Source organism: Salvelinus alpinus, chromosome 7, assembly GCF_045679555.1.
Source record: "Salvelinus alpinus chromosome 7, SLU_Salpinus.1, whole genome shotgun sequence".
In the NCBI taxonomy this organism is placed as follows: Eukaryota; Metazoa; Chordata; class Actinopteri; order Salmoniformes; family Salmonidae; genus Salvelinus; species Salvelinus alpinus.
In genome coordinates, this window is record NC_092092.1 from 47,727,636 (window position 1) to 47,746,177 (window position 18,542).

The 18,542-nt window shown below is 41.6% G+C and overlaps 1 protein-coding gene across 2 annotated transcripts in view; it reads left to right on the plus strand.

Annotated features, from left to right (window-relative positions):
• Window positions 1-18,542, plus strand: part of LOC139581109 (follistatin-related protein 5-like) — a 174,650-nt gene that overhangs the window by 85,383 nt on the left and 70,725 nt on the right. For both annotated transcript variants that reach the window (XM_071410529.1, XM_071410530.1), the window contains exon 5: window positions 15,305-15,501. In XM_071410529.1, the coding sequence (XP_071266630.1) occupies window positions 15,305-15,501 (197 nt within the window). The remainder of the gene's footprint in view (window positions 1-15,304; window positions 15,502-18,542) is intronic.

Here is an 18,542-nt window from a genome sequence, read left to right on the forward strand (position 1 = left end):
TTCCTCTGAAACCGCCTGGTATAGAGATCCTGGATGGCTGGGAGCTCAGCCCCGGTGATGTACTGGGCCATACGCATTACCCTCTGTATCGCCTTGCTGTCGGATGCCAAGCAGTTGACATACCAAGCGGTGATGCAGCCAGACACGATGCTCTCAATGGTGCAGCTGTCAAACTTTTTGCCAAAACTTTTCAGCCTTCTGAGGGGTAAGAGCCATTGTCGTGCCCTCTTCACGACTGTATCGGTGTGTGTGGGCCATGATAGATCCTCAGTGATGTGGACACAGAGGAAATTGACGCTCTCAACCCGCTCCACTATAGCCCGTCGATGTGAATGGGGGGGGGGGGGGGGGGGGGTGCTCGGCCCTCCTGTAGAGGTTGTTCTCTTGGCAGCCTGCCAGGTATCTGACCTCTTCCCTATAGCTGTCTCATCTTCAGTGATCAGGCCTATCACCGCCGTGTCGTCAGCAAACATAATGATAGTGTTGGAGTCGTGGGTGAACAGGGAGCACAGAAGGGGACTAAGCACACACCCCAGAGAATCCCCTGTGTTGAGGGTCAGCGTGTCGGATTTGTTGTTGCCTACCCTCACCACCCTCACCACCTGGGGCAGCACTTCAGGAAGTCCAGGATCCAGTTGCATAGAGAGGTGTTCAGTTCCAGGGTCCTTAGCTTAGTGACAAGGTTGGAGGAGCACCATGGTGTTGAACCCTGAGCTGTAGTCAATGAACAGCATTCTCACATAGGTGTTCCACTTGTCCAGGTTGGAGAGGTCAGTGTGGAATGCAATAGAGATTGCATCATCTGTGGATCTTTTGGGGCGGTATGCGAATTGGATTGGGTCCACTTGCCAGCTGATCAGCGCATGCTCTGAGAATGCGTACTAGTAAACCATCTGCCGCCCTGCATGTCAATCTGTTGTGTATGTCAATCTGTTTAAAGGTCTTACATCGGCTATGCAGAGAGTGATAACAGATTCGTCTTGAACAGCTGGTGGTCTCATTGTTGTGTTGAATTGAAATGAATGGAATTAGACCGGGAGAGTTTGAGACTTTGAAAAGCACACAAATATTTAATAGCAATGCTTGAAGTCCTTAAGATGTTAGGTACAGTGCTACCCAAGCTCTACTGTTCAACCAGACGTCTTCAAGTGGGTATTTCGGAGGACTGCTGCATCAGAGTGTACCCACACTTTCACCACTTTAACCACAGGGCAATCACAGTTGTATTCCCATTGTGATAAAACATATTGCTAGATTGAGGTTGGGAAAAAAATGTTTTACCCCTAGCTATTCAGAACTCTACAGATCCACACATCGAGGTGCGAGGACTGGGCCAAATAAAATCATAAAACACACAGTCAGATGATTCAGGTTATTCCGTGTGAGATGAAAAGCAATAATGATGAACATTTCACTTCAGAGGTTCTGGCCTTGTTTACGCACCGTCTAGCTCCTTCCATTTATGCTCTCCAGCAGGCCATCTAACCAGGCTAGGCCGCTCTCCCACGTTTAAGAAACCACCTCACAGAAGCACGCCACATCAATTGTAAATGCATATTAAAAGCGTGGGCTGCATATACACCCGTGTGTCAATGCTGCTTATTGTCATAGCGAAGTCAAATATGACAGAAGCCCCGCTGGTTTCACTCTAAGACAAACAAATAACCATTGTTTTTGATTGGTGCGTGTCTTTATAGCAGGCTAAGCATCGAAGCCTGCCCTTATTCTTTTCATGTTCATTTTGTACCTAAAATGGGCACTTATTCCATCAAACATGCGTGTAGAAAGTTGGAGGCCGGACACAAAACAATATGCCAAATTGTCCATTTAGACTTCTTTTGATGTTGTGGCCCTCTGATGTGCAGAATAGTATGTTGACAGAATGAAAATGTCATTATCTGATGTTCACTGAAAAAATAATGCTGAAACAGGTGATTTTTTTATGAATCATTTTGAAAGGCAAGGAAGGGTATTCATTTAATTTATGCTTTGCTGGTATGTATGTGGTAATTGATTAGAGAATGAAGGGCTACTGTACAGTAAGTATATCTGCGAAATGTCATTAACAAGTAAGTGTCATGGAAAAATCATATCATTGGTACTTTTGATATATATTCTTTAGTACAAAATGATATTGCTTTGCCAAACTAGGAACAAACACAATTGTCTAAATGTCCTTTTTTATTTGTCCGTGGTGAGAATACCTGCAGAGCTATTCTCACCATGTGTCAACCCATCTTAACACGTTTCCTTTGAAATACCTGCAAAGGTATTCTCACTCATTTATCAGCCTCAATTGCAAAAAAAAGTTTACAGTTCTCTGTTTTTCTCTCTTCCTCTATCCCCCTCCACCTCCTTTTCTTGATTTTATCCTCACTGAACAATTTGGAGAAATAAACAAAACAATTGCTGCCAAGATTGCTTGAAGCTGTGTCTTGAGTTTTGTGAGAGAGAGAGAAAAGGAGAGAGAGGGACAGAGCGGTGTGTCTGAGTGGAGTTAGAGCGTTTTATTCGGCAGAAATGTGTTGTAGTATAAAAGCACAAACCTCAAACTATGTACAGTACATCTAACCCCAGCTTGATGACACAGAGAAATGCATTTCATTTGTGGACAATGGCTACTTCCCCTACCAGGATATTTATCTCAAGGCACTGTGAAAGAAACTCTGATCGATATCGTATAGAGCGCAGGACAAGCCCTTTGATTTGCTACTGTAATCGCCCTCAATAAGAAAAAATATAGATATAAAAATAAATATATAGATATAGATAAAAATATAGATATTAAATATAGAAGAATCAGGATCAAATACCATCTGATCCTGGATCTGTACATAAGGGCCTCTCCTGTGAGACTTTGGTCGAAGATCCCCCCCCCCCCCCCCCCCCCCGCTGAGTCCTCTATCAGTTTGAATAAGAGCCCTGCCAAGACTGTCTGTGCGAAAATGACTGAGCGGACTGCCAATACCGCAGATTACATCATATATCAAGGCCAGTCAGATTTCACACAAACCATCAGTAAGAGCAATGCACATTTTGGACACAGAATAAATATTGGCTGACCCATAAGACCCAAGCCAATGTGTTACGTGTGTTTACTCTTAAAGTCCCCAAGAGGGTTATGTCCAAAGTGAACAGGGTTGTACCGCAACGAACTTGGACTTTGAGTATTGTTGAATTGGAACTGTTTCAAACATATTCATTCATACTGATCTTCTCTTCACTGTATTTAACACCACTTTTGAGTCACTGTTTGATACTCGTTGAATTCTCTATATAAACTCACAATTCCCTTGGGAACTGATATTTGTGACCCTTGATAGACTTCATCTCGATCAATACGGAGCCAGAAGAGTGCTGTATAATCTTTATTTGAATCATGTCTGTAGTTCCCTGGTTGGGTTCAAAAGGTGTTGGTGTGCTGTACTGTACTGTGCCCTGTCTGTGACCCTATTGGGGATTGACAGTAGTCTCATAGAAGATCTCTTCACAGGAGCTGTAGTCCGATGTGTACTGCGAGCCATCAGAGGACGAAGAGGCTATGTTCATATTTGTGTTTGAAAAAGAAAGATTGTACAGTGTGTAAGAACCCTGGTAAATGTCTGGTTATCAGAAAATGTGTGCCCATGAATGTCTCTGTGTGTGCAAGAGTTTCCGTGGTCTGAGTGTTCCCTGACAGTTGCACAGTTAAAATAACTCAATTTCACCAGTCACTGTAGAATACATTTGTGAGGATGTTTTTTTGTTATTGAGGGGGGGCTTGGCTGATCCACAGAGTTGTGGTCTTGTTATCTCCCCTACCCCCTACCATCTTTCCAGGAGTCCGTATATAGATATGGATCTCTGGTGCTGATTTGATCTGTTGGATAACTGTGTTATAGCTCTAGATCTTCTTCCTGAGCCTTGAGGTTGGTTGTCCTCCATCATGTCAACAAACCTCGCCACCAAAGGAGTTTAGCTGTACCTAATGAACACCAGGGGGATCAGCCTGTGCCTGTAAACGGAATCATACACAACACCACACTCTCGGCACTCTCAAACACACACTGCCTAGAGAGATACAGCAGCCACGAGACAGCACTTGGCGTTCTGAACTAGTTAAGACTGGCAGATCTAAAGGAAGGAATCCCTACTTCCTTTGCTGGGCTTGTTGTTTGATAATTATTAGAGTGGATTGATGCAGAGATGTTGAAACATGCTGTCAATGGAGTATGGGGCAGTGGAGGCTCCTCAGAGGAGGAAAGGGAAGACCCTAATCCTCTGGGAATTTATAAAAAATTTAAATCGTGAAACATTAATGAATGTAGTTCTGTCCTTGAGCTGTTCTTGTATAATGATGTTCTGTATTATGTCATTCTGTTATGTTTCATGTTTTGTGTGGACCCCAGGAAGAGTAGCTGCTGCTTTTGCAACAGCTAATGGGGATCCTAATAAAACACCAAATACCAAATAAAAAAAGTTTTCCTTTTTAGATAAAACTATAGTAAACAGTGGTGTAAAAAGTACCCAATTGTCGTACTTGAGTAAAAGTAAAGATACCTTCATAGAAAATGACTCAAGTAAAAGTGAAAGTCACCCAGTAAAATACTACCTGAGTAAAAGTATTTGGTTTAAAATATACTTAAATATAAAATGAAATGTAATTGCTCAAATACTTTGTGCCTTGTGAGGATCAGGTGATGAGTGGCTAATCTGCCTTTGCCATCCGTACTGTTAGCTAACGTTCAATCGCTGGAAAAGAAAAGGGGGGAACTGAAAGCACGTACAGTATGTCCTACCAACGGGACATTAAAAACTGTAATATCTTATGTTTTACCGAGTCGTGGCTAAACGACGACATTAATGAATGACGACATTAATAACATACAGCTGGCGGGTTATACACTCTATCGGCAGGATAGAACAGCTGCCTCTGGTAAGACACTATCTACCTAGAGTTTTAATCTGTATTTTTCGTAGCTGTCTATATACCCCCACAGATCGATGCTGGCACTAAAACCGCACTCAATGAGCTGTATACCGCCATAAGAAAACAGGAAAACCCTCATCCAGAGGCGACGCTCCTAGGGGCCGGGGACTTTAATGCAGGGAAACTTAAATCTGTTTTACCTCATTTCTATCAGCATGTTAAATGTGCAACCAGAGAGAAAAAAACTCTAGACCACTTTTACTCCACACACAGAGACGCGTACAAAGCTCTCCCTAGCCATCCATTTGGCAAATCTGACCATAATTCTGTCCTCCTGATTCCTGCTTACAAGCAAAAATGAAAGCAGAAGGCACAAGTGACTCGGTCTAAAAAAGTGGTCAGATGAAGCAGATGCTAAACTACAGGACTGTTTTGCTAGCACAGACTGGAATATGTTCCAGGATTCTTCCGATGGCATTGAGGAGTACTCCACATCAGTCACTGGATTCATCAATAAGTGCATCGATGATGTCATCCCCACAGTGACTGTACGTATTTACCCCAACCATAAGCCATGGATTACAGACAACATTCGCACTGAGCTAAAGGGTAGAGCTGCCGCTTTCAAGGAGCGGGACTCTAACCCGGAAGCTTACAAGAAATCCTGCTAGATTTCAATCCAGGACTAAGATCGAATCATACAACACCGGCTCCGACGCTCGTTTAGATGTGGCAGGGTTTGCAAACTATTATAGACTACAAAGGGAAGCACAGCTGAGCGCTGCCCAGTGACACGAGCCTACCAGATGAGCTAAATAACTTTGACTGTATGCTCGCTTCGAGGCAAGTAACACTGAAACATGCATGAGAAAATCAGCTGTTCCAGGCGATTGTGTGATCATGCTCTCCGCAGCCGATGTGAGTAAGACCTTTAAACAGGTCAACATTCACAAGGCCGCAGGGCTAGACGGATTACCAGGACGTGTACTCCGAGAATGCGCTGACCAACTGGCAAGTGTCTTCACTGACATTTTCAACCTCTTCCTGTCTGAGTCTGTAATACCAACATGTTTCAAGCAGACCACCATAGTCCCTGTGCCCAAAGTAACCTGCCTAAATGACTACTGACCCGTAGCACTCATGTCTGTAGCCATGAAATGCTTTGAAAGGCTGGTCATGGCTCACATCAACCTCAATATCCCAGAAACCCTAGACCCACTCCAATTTGCATACTGCCCCAACAGATTCACAGATGATGCAATCTCTATTGCACTCCACACTGGCCTTTCACACCTGGACAAAAGGAACACCTATGTGAGATTGTTGTTCATTGACTACTGCTCAGTGCCCTCAAAGCTCATCACTAGCTAAGGACCCTGGGACTAAACACCTCCCTCTGCAACTGGATCCTGGACTTCCTTACAGGCCGCCCCCAGGTGGTAAGGGTAGGTAACAATCCGCCACGCCCTTCAGGGGTGCGTGCTCAGTCCCCTCCTGTACTCCCTGTTCACTCATGACTGCACAGCCAGGCACAACTCCAACACTATCATTAAGTTTGCCGATAACACAAGTGGTTAGCCTGATCACCGACAATGATGAGACAGCCTATAGGGAGGTCAGAGACCTGGCCATGTGGTGCGAGGACAACATCCTCTCCCTCAACGTGGTCAAGACAAAGGACATGATTGTGGACTACAGGAAAAGGAGGACCGAGCATGCCCCCATTCTCATCGACGGGGCTGTAGTGGAGCAGGTTGAGAGGTTGAAGTACCTTGGCGTCCACATCACCAACAAACTAACATGGTCCAAGCACACCAAGACAGTCGTGAAGAGGGCATTACACTACCTATTCCCCCTCAGGAGACTGAAAAGATTTGGAATGGGTCCTCAGATCCTCAAAAGGTTTTACAGCTGCACCATCGAGAGCATCGTGATGGGTTGCATCACTGCCTGGTATGGCAACTGCTCGGCCTCCGACCGCAAGGCACTACAGAGAGTAGTGTGTACGGCCCAGTCCATCATGGGGCCAAGCTTCCTGCCATCCAGCACCTGTATATCAGGCGGTGTCAGAAGAAGGCCCTAAAAATTATCAAAGACTCCAGCCACCCTAGTCATACTGTTCTCTCTGCACGGCAAGCGGTACCGGAGCACCAAGTCTAGGTCCAAGAGGTTTCGAAACAGCTTCTACCCTCAAGCCATAAGATTCCTGAACATCTAATCAAATGGCTACCCAGACTTTTTGCATTGCATATTACCTCAATTACCTCGACACCGGTGCCCCGCAAATTGACTCTGAGCCGATACCCACTGTAAATAGCCCCGCTATTGTTATTTACTGCTGCTCTTTAATTATTTGTCATTCTTATCCCTTACTTTTCTTGATATTTTCTTAAAACTGCATTGCTGGTTAAGGGCTTGTAAGTAAGCATTTCACTAAGGTTGAATTGAATTCGGCGCATGTGACAAATAAAATTTGATTCGATTTTTGATTTGAATATACTTAAGTACAAAAGTAAAAGTATAAATTCATTCAAATTCATTATATTAAGCAAACCAAACAACGTAATTTTCTTGTTTTTGTTATTTACGTACAGTGCGTTCGGAAAGTATTCTGACCCCATTACTTTTGCCACATTTTGAGAATGCCAAAAGTGTGCAAAGCTGTAATCAATGCAAAGGGTGGCTACTTTGAAGAATCTCAAATATAAAATATATTTCGATTTGTTTAACACTTTTTAGGTTAATACATGGTTCCCTATGTTATTTCATAGTGTTGATGACTTCACTATTATTCTACAATGTAGAAAATAGTACAACCCTAGAATGAGTAGGTGTGTCCAAACTTTTGACTGGTACTGTATGTAAATGTGATATTTCAATTTGATATGTTCTATAAATTTGCAAGCATTCCTAAAAAACAGTTTTTTTTCATTATGGGGTATTGTGTGTAGATTGATGAGGGGGAAAAAACTATTTAATCCATTTTAGAATGAGGCTATGAAATAACAAAATGTGGACAAAGTCAAGCGCGACTGAATACTTTCTGAATGCACTGTATAGCCAGTTGCACACTGCAACAATCAGACATAATTTACAAACGAAGCATGTGTGTTTAGTGAGTCCGCCAGATCAGAGGATGACCATGGATGTTCTCTTGATAATTGCGTGAATTGGACCAATTCCTGTCCTGCTAAGCATTCAAAATGTAACGAGTACTTTTCGGTGTCAGGGAAAATGTATGGAGTAAAAAGTACATTATTTATTTTGGAATGTAGTGAAGTAAAACAAAAGTTGTCAAAAATATAAATACTAAAGTAAAGTACACATACCCCAAAAAACTACTTAAGTAGTACTTTCAAGTATATTTACCTAAGTACTTTACACCACTAATACTAAATACATTCACATGTCACCAAAGAATGGATTAAAACACTGTTTTGCAATGGTCTACAGTAGCCTCAGAAGCACTCTGCAGGGTTGCACCGTGGTGTAGCCGCAGGACAGCTAGCTTCTGTCCTTGTCTGGGTACATTGATACAACACCTAGGAGGCTCATGGTTCTCACCACTTTCCAAAGACTTATGCCCTCCAATCTATCAACGCTCTTGCAGCATGAACTGACATGTTGTCCACCCAATCATAGGATCAGAGGATGAATCTATTACTGAAAGCTTAAGCTACAGCTGGCTAACACTGCATAAAATGTGGTGAGTAGTTGCCTCAAAGAGAGAGAAAGACAACAGTTGAACAGTTTTGAACAAATTAATTTCTTCCAAAATTAAGGAGAAGCGAGAGAGAGAGAAAGACAGAGCTAGCTATATTTCGTAGTATATATTTTTTTCACTTTCTCTTTCACTTAGCTACCATGGAACGCAGCTAGCTAATTTGGTCTTCTCAAACACCCAGCTCAAACAGAGAAGGACGCTATGTTAGCTAGCTGACTATGGTTATCCAACACTGGAAGTCAAGGTAAGCTTTTGGTTTTATTAATTTATTGCCACTGAGGCCCACCGGTGTAACTGCTAAACTGCTTGCTGCTGACGGTACACTGTACTACATGATTGTAGTGGGTTTACTAACGAGTTAGCTCTAGTAGCAATGTTGACTTGACGTTAGCTAATATGGTGACAACGATGTAGGCTGTGTGTAGCAGGTAGTGGTCATGATATGAAGGTTTTGCTTGGATTTTTTTCCCCGCCTGGTCACAGACAGCTGATGTGTTGTGCACTGAAGTCAATAAGATAGATGCAAGAAGGAATTATATATGCAATGAGCTGTTTGTATGTGGCTGCTATGAATGTGAACTATGTTTGCGTGTGATCAGGGGTGTGTGTATTCATTGTTCCGATTAAAATATATATATATATATCCTAAACAGAAGCAATCTCAACGAAACAGGGATAGACATACCTTAATTTGTCTAATAGAAACTCTCGTTTGTAACTGTTGGACTAATGATTATACCGTAGATCAGCTGAATGCAGGCAAGAGTGTGCAACACAGTATTGAATGTGACCTGTCTGTCACCTTGATTACTCATAATTCTCTCGACTTGTGCGTAGATCAGTTTACGTTGTAAACTTTCATTCATAGGCTAGGTTGTAGCAACCTCATGATGGGTAGAGGTCAAATTTGAGTATCATGTAGTAGCCTAAACCTATCCATGTTACATTAAGCTTGGTGAATGGAATATGAATGCCAGTCATGTAATCTGCTGTAATAGCAATAGCAATAAAAAAAGATATCCTCTTATGATAAAAATGGGTTTGGTCTTCTAAATCGTGGAATAACGATGGAATGTGAATGTATTTCAATAGCACAGATGCAAACATAATGTTTTCAAAGAGATCCATTGGAATGTGAATCCCGTAGCGGATACATAATTGGAACAGTTTTCACTTTGTGAAGAAAAGGTGAGGTACACTAAAATGCATAAGAGCTGAGTTGAGCTAATCAGGGAGGGAGTGTATTGGCCATAGAATTAGGAATTAGAGTACTAACAGCAATTTAATAGGATCTCTATGGTACTGGCTCTCTAAAGCTAGTTCTTAGAGAATGAGTAGATTCAAGACGCCTGGCAAATAATGATCTCCTCAAAGGTTGGGGTGTGTGCGTGTGTGCATGAGCGTGCGCTCGTGTGTGTGTGTGTGTGTGTGTGTGAAGATAAAGGAATGGAGAGGAACAGTGGACCCAGCTCACAGGAGTGAGAAAAGCAAATTAGAGGTGCAACTGGGGGTGCCAATACACACTGGGAGGTAGCAGTAAGGCGGTAAAGAGACAGAGACAGACAGAGACTGAGCGAAGAGAAGAGCTACAGACAGAATAAGAATATTTTTCACCTGGAGCTGAGTGAGGTATCAACTACACCTCTGTTATAGCTGGCAAAATAACAGGTTGCAACGGATCGTTTAATTTGATCTGGACTCTGAAAGCTAGCTCGGTTGCTAGAATGAGAATGTTCTATGTCCAATTTGGTGTAGAATGTCTATAGGAATATACAGAGTCTAATTTATTGCATTGACTGCATCTCAGAAAAACAGCAAATCGGTAGTGGGCTGGCTACGGCTGCAGCAATGCAGTCCCCCGGCTCGGCAGAGCAGCTGTGGGGAGTTTGCGGCCCACTGCCCAGAGATCCATTTCGGATCCAGTCAGGTGTTACACCAGTGACACCTCTAGTTGGTCTTTAAGATAGCAATCAGTGACCTTTGATTTGGGTAGCCGAGTTGTCACGCTGTGGTGGTTTGATGTATGGTGGGGCGGAGGCAGTACCTGGCGGATGGGGGGGAACGGGGACGGGGGGGATGTGACACAAGCTATTCCACTGAGCAGCCTCTTTCCTCTTTCTCTACATAAATAAAACAGCAATACTTTTTGAGCAGGGGACAGAGTTCAGCGGCATTCACCGTCCCTTTAACAGTGAACTGTGGTTTGTGGTGAAGTGGATGTTTAATCTACCTTAATGAACTGTCTCAGTGCAACTCCTCCCTGTACATACATAATGTCATGTTTACGCTTTGGAATAATGGCTGATAGATCTATAAGAGGGGTGCAGAACCCCCTTGGCTATAATTTAAAGTGATATTCTCCAAAACATTGGTAAAAGGGATCATGTCAGTTTGGATTCAAGGCTACAAAGGCTCAATCCTCAAGGGCCATAGTACTGCTGACTTTTATGTCCCTCTAGCTTGATCTGTTTATGTTACTAATTAGACATAGGTTTCACACATTTGGTTACCCGTGTATAATACAGTGTCTTAAAGGCAAGGATGAAAACCAACATACACGATGGACCTAGAGGACCAGGGCCCATATTCATAACATGTCCTAGAGTAGAGGTGCTGCTCTAGAATCAGTTTCACATGTTTTATCATAATGCATATGATTATATGGACCGGGGGAGGGGGTTCCTAAATGAGCACTGAATTGTTTGCTGTACAAATTGACTTTGAAAACGTTTCTTTCTGTGTACAAAATGTGTAGTGGAAATATGCTAAAGAGGGATGTAAAATCAGTGTACACTGTAATCCATGGATTGTTGTTATTGATCACATGCGATTATAATGTGTAACTGTATGTAATATTGTTAAGTCAGGTTGTGGGAAAGTAATGATAGATTATTGCAATGCTTTGCCACTTGATTTTGGCCAAAATGTAAACTATGCTGAACAAAAATATAAACGCAATATGTAAAGTGTTGGTTCCATTTTTAATGAGCTGAAATAAAAGATCCCAGACATTTTCCATACGCACAAAAAACGTATTTCTGTAAATTGTTGTGAACAAATGTACTTTCATTCCTGTTAGTGAGCATTTCTCCTTTTCCAAGATAATCCATCCAACTGACAGGTGTGGCATATCAAAAAGCTGATAAAACTGCATGATCATTACACAGGAGCACCTTGTGCTGGGGACAAGAAAAGGCCACTCTAAAATGTGCAGTTTTGTCACACAACACATTACCAAAGATACGGCTTCCGGCTTCTTCACCTGCGGGATTGTCTGGGGGGGGGGGGTTAAGGCAGATTTCTGTCTCTAATAAAGACCTTTGTGTGGAAAAACGAATTTTAATTGGCTGGGCCTGGCTCCCCAGTGGGTGGACCTATGCCCTCCCAGGCCCAACCATGGCTATGCCCCTGCCCATTCATGTGAAATCCATAGATTAGGGCCCAATGACTTTATTTCAATTGACTGATTTCCATCTATGAATATTTGAAATTGTTGCATATTGCATTTATATTTTTGTTCAGTATAATTGATGTATTGACAACTCAAACATGTCAATTGGAATAACATCAATAAACGTATTAGTTTCAGATCAAATATGAGGAAGCAAGAGACTAAAGCCGTGAATGGACCGTCAAATGATCATCTATCATATATTCTCCAGAGAGCTTTACAGCATTAGTTTAAAAAGGATTTTAATTTGAATTGATTGATCTTAACCGCTCGCAGATAAAATGACATTGCGTCTCTTCATCTTATCGTTTTCACTGGGACCCTCTTTTTATCTATCATTGCGGGAATGAAAAACAAGGATGACTTGACAGAATAAAGAAAAATAAATTCCTTCAGATTCGCCATGCAGCACAGCCATTGCACAAGGCATGATTCCATGACTCAGCATTAGGACCACGAGTGTTGTGAACAATTACTCTGTTTGATTGCTATATTCCACTCTGCTGTCAACAGTAATACCTCTGTGGCGTGGGGCTCTCGTGATGGATCCAAATCGTATCCTTCAACCCCTTCTGGCCAATATGCGTGCGTCTGCTCGCCCATATATTCTCATCCTCGAATGGGGAGCTGACCTGCAAATTATTTCACCAGTCCATTACAATTAATAACACGCAACGGGTCTTTCGTGCTTAGCGAGCCACTTAGCGTCACACCCGCCTGACGTGACCAGAATATTCTTTTTAAAACAATATCGGAATGGGAGTCCGTGGCGGCGGTGAAAAAAATCCTCATCAGAAGGGCCAGTCAGCCATGGCGACTGCTTTACATGGAGTCTCTCGGGCCTCGAGGAGTGGTCATACGTTTCCGACATGAACAATGTTGCCGGAGTTTGCATTATACAGAGGCACGCCAGGGGGAAAGCGTCTCGCTGATGGGTCTATTACAACCTAGTTAAGTCTCTCCAGGAGTCTTTTTGCATTTCCGAATGCATTGCTGAAGAGATGTTTCAGAAAACCTTGGTTGAAATTGAAACAAACTTACTTTAGCCAGTGTTTGACCCTCGTGAAGTTTGCTTGTTGTTGTAGCTAACATGAACAATTTGGTTGAATGTAGGGGTGTTTCCATTCAAGACGGATTCCCAGCCATTCATAACACACTGTATTGAAGAGATGCACTCATCAAGCCATTTGAGTGTTTCACAAAGAGTTTAGGTAGGGGTAAACAACGGCACTCTTCTCACAACATAGCTGAAGCACTAGACACTATACTAGTCAAACAGACACTATGAGTGGCTGCCGTTCTTTTCAAAGCTCCCTACTTGACAGCTTAAGTATATATTTTTTAGTTTGTTTTAGAAAATAGATTATTTGCTGCCGAGGCTGTTGAATGAATGCTCACTAATTGTACATGTACCTGTATGTGTGCGTATTTTATAGAACGAGAGAGAGTGTGCGTGTGTCTGTCCGTAAGAGTGTGTGAGTACGTGCCTGCAGTGTGTGCGTGTGCATGTGTATTTATGTGTGTGTGTGTGTGTCTGTCTGTCTGTCCCTGTGTGTCCAGGGCTTTTGATAACACTGACCTTCATATCCCCTGGGCTAGGGCTAGCAGCCATTTATCTTTTATTCATTCAGCCATTTCTGAGGCAGCTTTTCTGTCACCAAGGCTTGTCAAAACAGAGGCCATTTCATGATGTGCAGCGCTTGGCGGCAAAATGGTGCACGGTCACACCCTGTAAAAGGTGATGCCACAGTCCTGGAGAGGCTTTGTCTTGAGACGACTGTCTGTCACTAATTGTGTTATGCCACTGTCGAGAACAACTGTCTAAAGCAACTCAAAAAATTCCCTCAAACTTTCTTTCCTGCTTTAGTATTTTATTTTTGTCTGGAGAAAGCAAAGTCTACTCAGGTGTAATTCACAACAGCCAACAGAACTGTCACTACAGAACTGTCACTAACACTTCTGTAGATATTAGAAAAAATAAGTTTTACAATATGTCATGCATTGGAATGACAAGTTCCAGTCATTATTTTTGCTCGTAACTCTTCTATGCTGAATATTTCATGTAGTTGACTCTTTTGATGTCTGCTTTGATGGTGGATTGCAAATACAAATCATCATATTTTCTCTTACTGTTGGTGTTTGATAATGAATTCGCTCACACCTTCCATCATTGCCAACCCACACAGCACTACAAGTTATGAAAGTGTGCTGCAGACAGGTGTGCACACGGGCGTCATGTACCCATTATTTTAGAAGGGGCACAAATGTTTGGTGGTTTTGGCTCTGTACTCCAGCACTTTGGATTTTAAATAATTCAATGACTATGCGGTTAAAGTGCAGACTGTATTTTCATCCATATCGGGTGAACCGTTTAGAAATTACAGCACTTTTTGTACATTGACCCCCCCCCCGCCTCCCGCCATTTTAGGGGACCAAAAGTATTGGGACAAATTCACTTATGTGTATTAAAGTAGTAAAAAGTTAAGTATTTAGTCCCATACACACAATGACTACATCAAGCTAGTGTCTCTACACATTTTGGGGATGCATTTTCTGTTTGTTTTGGTTGTGTTTCAGATTATTTTGGGCCCAATGGAAATATGTAATCTTTATTTGACTAGGCAAGTCAATTAAGAACAAATTATTTTTTACAATGACGGCCTACCCCGGCCAAACCCAGACGACGCTGGGCCACCAAGAAAGAATCAATAGGCAACATAGCTTGATCAAATGAATTTACAAACATACCTCCTGCGGGTCCTGCCCTTCACCAGCAGCTAAAATTAAATCAGATGCTGGGTGTGTCACTTGACACTCTCTCCTCCTCCACTAACAATACTAGTCATGTTCCACTGCTTAGACGTTGCATGCATCAACCAATGGCTGTGTGCCACGTCATCGACTGTGTCATCGACTGAGATTGCTTAAACGTATGATGTGGTTAGTTGATAGGTAAAATATGGTTCAGTTAGTGTGCCCCCTCCGCAAAATAGCACTTTTTATAAATCATTTTGATCAAATGTGGGCTTAAAAATGGTTTATTAAATAATTGAACATCTGAAAATAAAATTAAAACAGGAGAAATCTGAGATGTTAGTGTCCTTGTACCCCCTATGGGTATGACGCCTCTGGGTGTGCACATTGACTTTATACGGGCCTCACTTGACATGACTAAGCCATTTTAGATTCTAACTTCTTCTCTCTTGTTGTTGTTCCTCAGATGACAACTGCAGACTGGGTGACTACCGGAGGTTGAAGACCAAAATTCTGAACCTGCATGACCAGAGATACACGGAAACTGGCAACCGTGGGAGCCACAAAGACAACATGGCCGCCAGAAAGAAGCTGGTCGACCTTCTGTTTAAGCGCTTCGACGCCGATGGTAGCGGGAGAGTAGACAGCAGCGAACTATCACAGGTGAGGAGGCCGGGACTTGGGTGTCACTAAGTGTTTGAAAGAAAACGGGAAAACCAACGAAACATTGTGTTCACTACACACCAAGGAGTAGTGAACTATCACAGGTGAGGACATGAGGGTGGACAATAAAGCCACAGTAAATGTCTCTCCCACATGTCAGTAGCCATACCAGCACACCCTTCCCTGAAATGAAGAAAGGGTCAACAAACAGAACCTTAACATTGTGTTTACTATAGCCTCCTTAGGAATTTATTATAGGAGCCATCTTGATGTATTATTTTCAATATTATTCCCTTTTCAGTTGGTCTTTGCTTCGGAAAGCGAGGCGACTTAGAAATGTAATAATCCAGGTCAAAGGAACGTTCCGCTCGTGGTAGAATGTCGGCTTTGACTGTTACGGCCAGAAAGTGTGGTTGAATATGGAGTATTATGTGACTTTCATGACAAAGGAAGACATTTTATGCATAATGAATTTATGTTTCGCAATACCCGAGGACTGGTTTATATGCCATGCATTTAAATAATTGAATAAGTAAGCAGCCACTGCTGGTTTAAATAACCTTTCAACTGCTCTCAGTTTCATATTAATATATCCAGTGGCACTCTGATTACTCCTGTCTCTATTAGACTGATGTGAGATAGAAAACAAGCTTGATTCATATTCTTATGCATTCACTCTTTTGAATCCAAAGTGCCCCATTTGATTACAGCCAACAACTGATATTTAACTATCTATATATATATATATATATATATTTGTTTTTACATAACAGCAATGCTTTCAGCTCGGGGATGAGAGCATAAATCGATGAACAGTGGGTGAAATACATAACGAAAGAGAAATTGTGATGTTGTGTTGGGCTTTATTTGACTATGCAAATATTCCCTGTTGATACATTGGTAAGTTGCTTCAGGTAGTTACCATAGGTACCAAAAGTATTACATTACGGATGACACTAAGGGCTAGACACAAAGCTATGAGCCATCATCTATCCAGGTGTTTTAATGTCAACGTCTGTCCACAAACTTCCACTGCACAGATTGAGTAACGACATGTTGGTTTTAAGTCATTCCTCACAGAAAATGCTACGGTCTCTCTTAAACCTTGAAACATATGGCAATGGTGACACAGTACATATACAGTACAAACTGGTATTAAATGCAGAATACTGTATGTAGTAGCTATTCTAAGCTTAACGTTTTTGTCTTGTCTACAAAAGCACTGCAATCATTAATTCTGAATATCAGACGTTGACACAATTGACCTCAAACTATGCCACATCTCAAGAAGTCCTCAAACTATGCCACATCTCAGAGGTCCTCAAAACTATGCCACATCTCAGAAGTCACTCATGGCTGAGAATTCAATCAGTGAAATCCTAATTTCTTCGCTCTTCATGCTTTGCCAGGTTAAATTATACAAATTTGATGTGACCGATCATTTCAGGCCTCATTTACGAGTCTGCTATTTGTGTAATTGTTCATTGTAAATAAGAATTTGCTCTTAACTGACTTGCCTAGTTAAATAAAGGTTAAGTAAAATACATAAAATAATTGTTAATTGTAAAAGAGGCTTCTGTAAATGGGGTGTTAATTTGACACGGACTCTGGCGGCATTCCAAACACAATGTGAATAATTTAGTTAATTCAGTTCAAAGGTTAAGGCTTGGGATAGTGTGTGTGTTCAATGTGTGTGTGCATGCGTATGTGTGTGTGTCTTCAGATCTGAGTGGAAGAAGGGGCAGGTGGGTACACTCTATCTTCAGACACTTGACCCCCTTCTTTATGTTGACGCAATTAGATAGTGTCGATTCCTCCAGTACATCAAACCTGAACATCAACTACAGAGCAAGGGAAAGATGGTTTGATTTCTAGCCGGGACATGAAACATTTAAGAGATGGTGTGAGAATCATCAAAGACTGTGGTGATTCACAGCCCCCTCTAATATTACCATCTCCCCGAATCAAACCATCCGCCATGGGGTGGTTCAGAAAAACAGGGAATACTTTGGAATACCATGTTCTTTTATAACATTTTCTCTGAACCAACTGTGTCTAATGTATTATGAATGCATTCAATTGCCAATTCTTATAAATTGTCTTAAAGGATGGATAAACTTTTAGGAATGCTTATAGCAAGTGTTGTAAAGTACTGTGAAGTGATAGAGGTCAATGGAAATACATTTCTAGTACATTATCATACACAGATGGCTTTAAGAACGTTTTTGAATTCAACATACGAGGTTGAATCATCACAAACATTTTGATAATTCTTTATAGTTTACACATTTAGTTCAGTAAGAGTTCAGAAAGCATGACCAAAGTTGCAAAGAACAAGACATACTTGATGATGATACATTAGGCAGCAGTGCTGGGGAAGCTACTCTGAAATCATAGTTGACCATACTACCAATTACTTCACACTAGAAGAAGTTAAGCTAAACAAAAGCTACCCTTAACTATATCATTTTTAAGAATATTTTTATTTTCAAGCTACCTCGGGAAAAATGATCATATCTAAATCTGAAATGTCATAGACTACAAATTGCAAAAACGGTTTCAAGTGAGAATTAGGCAGGTTTGAAGCTGAAAAATAAATTATAAATAAATTATTGCCTATTTCTCCATTATTTTCTTCTCTTTTTGCCCCAAAAAGTAATTAACTACAGATAACACTACCAAGATTTGAATTGTGTTCAACTTCCACCAAGCTACTGCAAAATACAGTCGTTCACTACTCCCCAACACTGTCATATTTTGTCAAGCTTCATGACAGCTGATCTAGAATGATGGATGAGTGAAAGTCAGCCTGAAGGTGAGATACTGTAGATCCAACTTGTCATATTTCAAACCATATATAAAACATAACAAGAGAGTCTTTGCAGCATGAAAAGGGGTTTCCTCGGGATAATACTATTTACTTCCAGAAATAAGAGATCTATAGACAATCTAGGCCAAGGTAAGACTTAAAGAGTAACTTTACTGAAAAAATAAATGTTAATCGAAAACCAGATGTTTTAGGCTTAGTTATAGTGAAACAC